Here is a 9,659-nt window from a genome sequence, read left to right on the forward strand (position 1 = left end):
ACATAGTTCGGATAAAATTTATAGTCGATCAAATGAAAACTTATTTAACTCTGTAACTGCCATGGATTACAGAATTTGATCGATTTTTATATTGTCTGCCTATCGATTTGTATAGGATATTAGAGTCGATTAGTCCCTATAACTGCCAATGATTTAAAAACCAAAGTTTGAAAATCCTCGAACAGAATACAGATTTCAACGAATAAAATCAAATAAAATATAGCGCAGATTTATCATCGAAATGCATTTAATAACAGCGTACACATTGTTAAGTTTTTAAAATAATTTGTGACATAGCATGGACAGAGACATACGATAATAAAATGTTCAACACGAGATACTTGAGATTTGCTGTAAGTGGTCACGTCTAATGTATACTTGTGGCAGATTCAGCATTTTCAGGTCGCTGTCGATCAGATCCAGCTGTTGCTCCAGCTGGAGTTTCAGGTTGCGCACGCGCAGCGTTCCCATGGACAAGGGCAGACGATTGTACTCCCAGATGAGCTCCTTTTGGCGCGACTGGGCCGCCTCGAGCAGCGAGATGCGCTGCGATTCTGTTAGGAGCACCTGGTCCTGGCCCTGGCAGTGGCTCGCATTCTGTGGCATTTGCGTTGTTTGCTGCGTTTCGGTGGCGGGCGGCGGCTCCTCGCACTTGGACTTCTGCGAGCGGCAGGAGGCCTGAGTGCGTGCACTCAAGGACTGATCGAGCTGCGGCTCCTGCTCCACATCGGTGACGTCGGGTATGGCCAGCTGCAGGACGTTGGGTAAATCCGAATTAGAGCTGCTATCAGCATCCAGTTTATCCTGTTTGGCCGACTGGCACTCCTCCTGCTCCAGTTGAGCGGGCACAGTGTCCACACCGTGGCCAAGCAATCGTTGATGTGCTCTGTGCTGCATCGACGGCTGCAGGCGCTGTGCGGGCACTTTGCCCAGCTCAAAATTGGAGGCAATGCGTCGCAGGCAGCTAACATCCCGCTGGCCATCAACCACCGCCCCCCGCACAGGCAGCTCGTCGCCCTCGCTGCAGACCTGCTTGAATTGCAAATGCTCCTTGCCCGCATGCTCTGTGCACTTGAGCAGGGCCGCACTGAGGAACTGCTCGTCGCTAATGTCTTCCGTTTGTATTTCCTTCTCCGAACGCTGTCCGACTCTGCCAAACGCACGCCCCTGCCCGCGCCCGCCGTTGAATAGGCGTCGCTGCGTCTCCATCAAGGGCAGCGTGCCGGACCGATGCGCCAGCGAGGCGACTGTCGGCAACTCATAGCTGGCCAGCGGCCAGCGATGCGATTCTCTCTCGTGCTCGAGATGCCTTAACTTCTCCCGCTCGAGGCGGCGCAGCGTCATCAGGGGCGTCTGGCCCACTAGCAGCTTGTTCTCCCGCAGAAAGTTTCGCTGCGTGACCTGGCCAGCGGCGGCGGAACGCTTCATCCACGACATGACAAATGCTAGAGTGCAAAATATAAATGTCACAATGTACAAACGAGAGCAAATGTAAACGACAAATCTGAACAAAACTCAACTACAAAATGAAGTATCACCGATGTATATATTATATATGTGTATTTGTGTATATGTCTATTTATGTACATATATTCCCATTCTAATCGATTGAGGACTGAAAAATTATTTTGTTTTGTATATGAACATATATTATGGAATTATAACAGAATTGATAGACATCCGTCTTAAAACATTGATAGCATGTAACCAAAAGAGAAAAAAAAAAAAAAAATGTATATATATTTGTTTATATATTTATATATATATATTCAAATATATATAAAAAACAAAAAAAAAAATTAATTATATACAGATTTAAAAAAAATATATATATATTTATTTTTTATATTTCTAAATATAACAGATATAAAATGTACATACAAATAAAAAGTAAAAAACTATATTAAATATTAAAAAAAATTATGTACAAAAATTAAAATATTTATTTATTAAAAATATTTAGTATTTAAAATATATATGAATTTACAAAATAATACAAATAATGTATACAATTTTTTTTTTTTTTTTTAATTTAATAGATATTAAAAAATAATATTAACAATAATATATGAAAAATCTATAAAAAAAAAAACAACAAATATTTTAAAATAAAAGTCATATTTAAAATAAATTTGTGAAGGCCTATGTATTAGCCTAAACTCATAAATTATTGTAAAATACCATTCACAAAATCCTGTAGATATATAGAAAATAAATTTGTTTAAAAATTTCTTAAAAATTCTTTCTAAAAATTCTTAAATTGCAATCGAAAGCTGACAAGTGCAGGGTATGTATTAGTCGTTATGATTTCATACAGCTCCACGCGGCACAAACCTAATGTGGATGCCATCGCGAGAGCGCAACACCATTTGGGCCTGCAGCACAAGCGGCTCCAGTGGTCGCTTCAGCTCCAGGCGAAAATGCTCCACAATGCGAACGGTGAGCAGCTTCATCAGCAGCATCGAGTAGCGGCGGCCAATGCACACGTGTGGGCCAGCCGAATAGGGTATATAGCTAAAGGGTGTGGGCTGCTGCGCCTGCAGCCAGCGCTCTGGCCGAAACTCGTATGGCTCAGTGAAGTGGCTGGCGTCGTGCGCCAGGCCGTACATATTGATCCAGAGCGTGACGCCGGCGCAGTAGCGACGCCCGCCAATCGTTGTGGCTCTGGTCGTCTGTCGGCCCGTGCTGGGCACTATGGTGTACATGCGCAGAGTCTCCTGCAGCACGGCATCCAGATAGTCAAGCTCATTGAGAGCATCCAGGCTCGTGGCGCCATCTGGTGGCAGCTGAGAGAGCTCGGTGTACAAGCGCTCCTGCACCGATGGCTGCTTGGCCAGGGCATAGAGCACGAAACCCATGGCCGCCGTGGTAGTGTCTACACCCTGTCGAAGATCGAGATAGAGATAGTGAGAGAGAGAGAAAGAGAGAGAGAGAGAGGGGAGGTGGCAGTGACAACTCACAGCGAAGACAAATGTGTTCACTTCGTCGCGAATCTGCTGACGGCTTAGCCCCGCCAGCAGCATAGCATCCAAGAGTATGCGTGGTCGTTTCTCCTGCTCTGGCTGCTGCTGCTCTGCCTCTAGCTGCTTCTCGCGTTGCTCGATAATTCGATCCATGTGCAAGTGAATCACTTGCAGCTGAACGCGCAGCTCGCGCCACAGTCGCGTACGCTTGAACACAAAATCGGAGGTCAGCAGAGGATTAATCATGCGCTTGAACAGCAGCTCACTGCTCCGATGAAAGGCGCTCACAATGGGCGAGTGCTCGACCAGCTGCGTGTCCAGCGCAAAGCCCATTGAGTTGTCTACGGTTAGAGTTATCCATTAATTTATTTATCAGACGTTCGAGTTAATAGAGTTATTAAAACGATTGTGGTGCTGCGTTACATATCGATATTTTGGAAATGAGTGCGGCAATCGATAGCTCATGAATCAATAAATCTGTCCAGCTCTAGAATGTCCTAATTTCTATTTCATTATGTCTATGGCTATGTCACTAATTATACCACACTTACCCACAATGCAATCCAGAAGACAGGCGAAAAGGTAATCCGTTACCTCGATGGCATTTCCGCCTGTTCGCTGCAGACGGTAGAGCAGGCGCTCCGCATGTTTGGACAACGCAGGCGCAAAGCGGCGCAGCAGCTGCGGCTGAAAGGCGGGCGTTAGCAGGCGGCGCTGTGCCAGCCACTCGCTGCCATGGCTGATCAGCAGACCATTGCCAATGAGGGGCGAGAGCTGCTGAAAGGTGTCCGCTTTGCGCAGCGTTGGATCGTGCAGTGCCTGGCGCGTCTCCTCGGCGCTGTGCAGAAACACCCACAGCTGAGGTCCTAACCACAGGCGATAGGTGGCGCCAAAGCGTTCGCGCAGCTCTGTAAACACCAGAAAGATAACTGCGGCGACAAGAAGCTTTTAAGTGGACTCCAATTCGATCAGGCGCTGCGCCCGACTCACACTCTGGCTTCAGTTTGCCAATCATCTGGGCGTTGCCCAAGCCGGGCAAGGCCCAGGGTCCAGGCAGGCTACAGCCCAGTTGCAGGCGCTGACGCAGGTGCCACAGCCCAAGGCACAGGCAGACAAACAGGCCGAGCAGCAAAGTCGAAAGCGGCATCTGTGCGCTGGAATTGATGAAACCAATTTGATTGACTGCAATTGCAATCGCAATTCTAATTGGAACCAACGAACACAATCAGCTGCGGCTTGCTGCTAATCAGAATATATGTATGTATGAACGATCGCTTGCATGCAAAGTCAATTGGATTTAGATTAGAGTTCAATATACAACGATTTAACAGGGCTGTAAACTAGCCGCCAATGCTGTTAAACTCTACGCAGACTGTATGAAGCGCTATTAATTGATATTGCTTGAGAGTATATACCTACATATATGTACATATATGTATATGGTTAGATTTGTGTGGCTTCTAGTATCTAATCTGGTTTTAGGCAGACGGCAAGTAAATGAGACCTTGCCCTAGCCAACTGCAAAGCCAATTGCAAATGCGTCTGTTGGGAAAGTGTTAAGTTAACATATTCCTGCTAAGGCAAGCAGTGCATATGAACTTTACCGTTATAAATAAGAGATATGTTTTGTTAGAGAGTTGAATCAGTTAATAACATTTTATTTATTGTATGTAATATTGTTTATTCAATAATATATTCATGAATTTATTCATTTATGTACGTGTATGTATATCTTCTTTCTTCCTTTTTCTTCTTTCTTTTCATTTCAAATATGTGGACACATAAATTTGTAATATTTGGAATTATTATCATTTGGTTTTTCATATATATATATATATATATATATATTTATATTAATCTATATGTATATATCTTTTCATTTTTATAGCTATGCTCATAATGGTTTTGTGGCTTCGTTTTGTTATTGTTGAGAATTGTTTCATTTGCAATTTGCAAGTTCTTTAACACATATGTAGTTTCATTAACATTTACAACGAATATAATTTGTGTTGCTATTTAATTTGGTTTATAATATAAGTTTCTTTCGCTTTAAGGCTACAATAATTCAAGTAAAATAGAATTTCTCATTTTGTCGTTTGCGTTTTGTTTTGTTTTGTTTTGTGGGCTTCGTTTCGTCTTCTCTTGTCTACACTTCCTCTTCGTTCCTTCGTCGCTTGGTTTTGTTTTCTTTGTTATATGTAGATATCGATCAATTTGAACAATATTTTCGTTAGTTATACAAAAGTTAAATATTCATTTTATAAATATATGTATGTATATATGTGACATATATATATAACATATATATTTATATATATATATCTCATGTATGTATATCTCTTTTGTTTCGCTTTCGATAAGAGCTCATTGCAAAAGTACTTTGATTATTAATTAGAGTTTAGAATTGAATTTACCTCTGTATATATGTATATATATATATACCTTTGTATGTATATATGTATATATTTTCGTGTGCGTTTTGTTTTTTGCTTTCTAGTTCACTTAAGGTATGTAAATCGATCGATAACTTCACAATTCGGTAATTCGATTATTTGATTTATGTTCTTTGGCTTATCTAAGAGATATATCAAGAATAAAAGAGCGCATTGCGATGCCAAACGAGATGCGATGCGCCTCGCTGGCACACGTATGACTGTACGCATAACGATAAATATCGATTGGTTGGCCGATGCTCTCGATAGCACACATTTCCAGGGCATTCGTAGAGTTTCCTCGTGTGCGCTTTGTAAATTGCCTGAAATGTGCACAGACTTGGCAAATCGAGAGCATGCCCGACAATATATATATATACTATATATGTATGTATGAATATATATATATATATATATATATATATATTTATGTATATAGTTTAATAATCGCGTTCACTAAAAGGCTCTAAGAGGTCATATAACACTTGTATTTACTTGTTTTGCCAACTCTATAGTTTTTTATATCTTCTTAAGTTTTTTTCTTCTTTTATTTTTTAAATTTCATTTGTAAACTTCTAGTTTTAAATAGATTATTATAAAGCGATTTTCTACTTGGTGTTGCTTTTTGCAGTATCTATTGTAGTTAGCTATTTAGTTCATTTGTTGTTGTTGTTATTGCAGCTTGGTTTTGTTGTAAGTTAAATTCTGTATGTTAAACAATTTATATATATATATATATATATATGTATGTATATTTAGACCTTTTTCATTTGGTGTTGTATGTTTTTTTTTTTAAATTTAAATCGATGTATATTTAGATTCGCTTTTGCTATTGTTGTTGAATTCTTTTTTTTTTTTTTTTTTTTTTTTGATTTACTTTCATCCATCGAGTACATATTTGGTGTTTGCTTGTTTAGTTACTTTGACGGCTTTCACTCAATCCAGTTGGCCGGTTAACCAATTCGAGTCCGATTCCATTTTCCAATTGGATCTCCATGACTCCAATTGCAGCTATAGAAATGTATTTAATAAAGGCGGCTCGATCGCCCCATAAACCACATGCATTAAATATTGAATAAATACACACACACATACATACATACATGCATACACTCATATGTATATATGTACATATGTATGTGTGTGTGTTAGTTAGTTAGTGCGCTAGTTCCATTCTAAGGCTAGTACAACTCTAGTATGTATATTAACAAAACGCGAGTGCCGAAGCCAGGCTTCGGCATTACAATTATTCGATAAGAGCTAGCTATGAGTGTATATATGTATATCAATATGTAGCTGCATACATATATATATATATCTGGTATATATATATGTATGTGTTGGTAATAACATATGCAATTGCGGTGAGAATTGCTTCTTGGAAACATTTGGAGTTGGGATTGGGAGACATAATACAATAACCAAAATGACATCCTCAAAATCAATAGGATTTTATCAAATGTATGTATGTGTGTATATATACAGCTGCGGTCATATAAATAGTAGAGCGAATGTTGGTCATTGAAATATTAATGACAGCGACTCCATATCGATCATTTCAATTAATAACAATATATTGTAGAATCTCATTAATCCTAAAATTCGCTTCGAATTGTTTTATCACTAAATTTCTTTCCGTCCAACAGTACTGCTACTACTATTATCGCAGCTGTATATGTATGTGAGTGTGAGTGTGTGTGTGTGTGTGTGTGTGTATGTCCTGTTGGTTATTTTTAGGAGTTTCGGTAACTAAGTGTAAAAAAGTAGGCTCTATTTGTAGTTGCTGAACACGTTCGTGCTTATTGTTTCATCGTTGCGTTTGCCGTTGTTTTGCTTCGTAATTTGTTTTGTTATTAAAATGTAACTATACTTGGTGTTTTATTGTTTATATGCTTCTCGGTTTTGTTTTCGTATCGATTTGCTGCAGTTGCCGGATTTGGTTGATTTCTCGTTTTAAGGCCAGACGTGATTGCAATTCTTGGTGTTCTTTGTATTTCAGTTTGATAAGGTTTTTATATTTATTTGTGCTTTGGTTTTGCGTTCTTCATTTATCATTTTGCATTTTTCGTTTATCATTTTCACTTTCGTAGATTAATTCGTCGCCTGCAAAGTTTTCTGACAGCGGCGCATTTTCAGTGTGCAATTTGGCAACAGCGCATGCAAGCAAATTGTGCTAAAGTAAGAGTAACACAAACATTTATTAAATATAAACTAAACTAAACAAATAAATAAAAATCCAAATAATATCAAATCAAATAAAATGTTTTTCGACTTCTTCTTTTTTTTTAAATTATCTCATATAAAATGTTTTATTTTTTATTTTTTGTGTATAAATACAAATATAATTTGTGTTTTTGTTGTTGTTGTTTTTTTTTCACATTATGCAAAATCAATAACAATTAAAGCGCTTACAAAAAAAGCATTCAAATAATATATATATATATATATATACGTGTATATATATCAAATTTAGGCTTAAAACATCTGTGTATGTGTGTGTGTGTTCGTGTGTGTGTGTGTGTGTTATACCTAAGGTACAGTGCTTAAATATTGCATATATTAACTTGGCTTACATTTCGTTTTTTTTTTTTCATTTTTCTGCTTCTTCTCTTTCATCAATAACAAAAAAAAAAAAAAAATAGCACACACATACACATACACACTCGCACAACAACAACATGCGCTATTAATAGAGCTTAAAGTTTACAATTACGACAAAAAAAGTTGTATATTTATAATAATTTTTTAATAATTATAATAATAATAATAATAATAATAATAATAATAGTAATAATAGTAATAGTAATAATAGTAATAGTAATAATAATAATAATAATATTAGTGCCTAAGCTGATTATCATTTAAAATGTAACACAATAAATTTGATAAGTTATATTCGTACGTCCGTTAAAGTTAAAGCGAAATACATTATTCAATCAAAATAGATGCGATAGAGAGGGGAGAGTGAGTGAGAGAGAAAGCGAGAGAGAGAGAGTGTGTGTGTGGGGGAATACAGTTACAAATGAGAGTTAAGAGACACACGCACGCACATGTGTGTGTGTGTGTGTATGGGTGTATAACAGTTTTAAACACATTGACAAAAATTTAGCAAAGTTTTTGCTTTTTAGACAAAATTTAAAAATTGGGTTTTTTTTTACAATTTGAAAGCTTAACAAGAAATATGGTTGTTGTTGTTGTTGTTGTTGTTGTTGTTGCACATAATCATCTTAAACTATTTTCGTTTCGTTATCAATATTTATTATGTCTATAAATGTGTGTATGTGTGTGTGTGTGTTTGTGTTTGTGTGTGTATTGTTTTTCATTTTTTCTCTTTCAAGACAAGGCATCTATATATATGCATGTGTATGTATATGTATACTCTGCTCTTTCAATTAACAAATGTAGTCTGTGTGTGTGTGTGTGTGTTGCCTTGCTTCTTCTTCTGCTTATTCCTGCTTACTTATGCGCTTGCCGCTATTCTGTTCTACATGCATGTGCACGAACTGTTATACTAAATCTGTTATATGTAATCTGTTCTATTTCTGTTCAGTTGTTATTCGTTTCTCTGTTCTCATACTCTGTTCCGTTTGACGCTGTTTCTAATTCTTTTTCTGTTTCTTCTTCTTCTTCTTCTTCTTCTTCTTCTTTTTCGTCTTTCAATCACAATCAACGCTTTTAACACTTACAACACTAAAACAATATACATATATATATATATAGCTATACATATATGTATATATAGATACATGCATTACATAGATCATTTATCGATCGACATTAGAGAGTTATCGATCAAGCTTTTACAATTCGCTCCTCTCTTCATCATATACTTAACTACATACAAACATGGCTGAGGGTCGGGGGCTCTTGAGGGTACTTTAAAGCGAGACATAAACAACAAAAAAAAACATACATTAAATTATATTGTATACAAATATATATATGTATATATAGATATAGTATAGGTATAGATACGCATTTCAAATAAAATAGAACACACAACAACGGACAAACATGGATAAGATTTAAAACTATTCTCTCATTTCTTTAGATATATATATATGTATGTATATAAAAAAATTGTTAAAGTCTGGCAAAAGTTTTGCAAGAAAAATAAGGTAAGAAATTGCCTGCGTGTCTGTGTGTGTGTGTCGGTTTCTGTGTCTGTTTGTGTGTGTGTGTGTGGGTGTCAAATGCAATTGCATATAAGTATTTAAAAAAAATAATAATAATAATAAACAAACAAACAATCAAACAAAAACGA

The 9,659-nt window shown here is 37.2% G+C and overlaps 2 protein-coding genes across 3 annotated transcripts; both read right to left on the reverse strand.

The window, feature by feature from the left end:
* Positions 1–229: 229 nt before the first annotated feature.
* LOC6583679 lies at positions 230–1,619 on the reverse strand. The gene is made up of 2 exons (XM_044006937.1): positions 1,521–1,619; positions 230–1,445 (listed from the first exon to the last, which is right to left on the reverse strand). Exon 2 carries the CDS (start codon positions 1,435–1,437, stop codon positions 328–330), a length of 1,110 nt encoding a protein of 369 aa, XP_043862872.1. The 5' UTR covers positions 1,438–1,445; positions 1,521–1,619; the 3' UTR covers positions 230–327.
* Positions 1,620–2,120: 501 nt separating this feature from the next.
* On the reverse strand, positions 2,121–4,233 carry LOC6583680 (probable cytochrome P450 311a1). 2 transcript variants are annotated; one of them, XM_002009309.4, is made up of 4 exons: positions 3,954–4,226; positions 3,515–3,892; positions 2,961–3,304; positions 2,121–2,882 (listed from the first exon to the last, which is right to left on the reverse strand). In XM_002009309.4, exons 1-4 carry the CDS (start codon positions 4,108–4,110, stop codon positions 2,310–2,312), a joined length of 1,452 nt encoding a protein of 483 aa, XP_002009345.1. In that variant the 5' UTR covers positions 4,111–4,226; the 3' UTR covers positions 2,121–2,309. The 2 variants fall into 2 exon arrangements, with proteins under 2 accessions (XP_002009345.1, XP_015016890.1); XM_015161404.3 differs by having other exon boundaries at positions 2,121–3,304; positions 3,954–4,233.
* Between the last annotated feature and the right edge of the window lie 5,426 nt (positions 4,234–9,659).

This window comes from Drosophila mojavensis, unplaced genomic scaffold, assembly GCF_018153725.1.
Source record: "Drosophila mojavensis isolate 15081-1352.22 unplaced genomic scaffold, ASM1815372v1 contig_136, whole genome shotgun sequence".
Lineage (NCBI taxonomy): Eukaryota > Metazoa > Arthropoda > Insecta > Diptera > Drosophilidae > Drosophila > Drosophila mojavensis.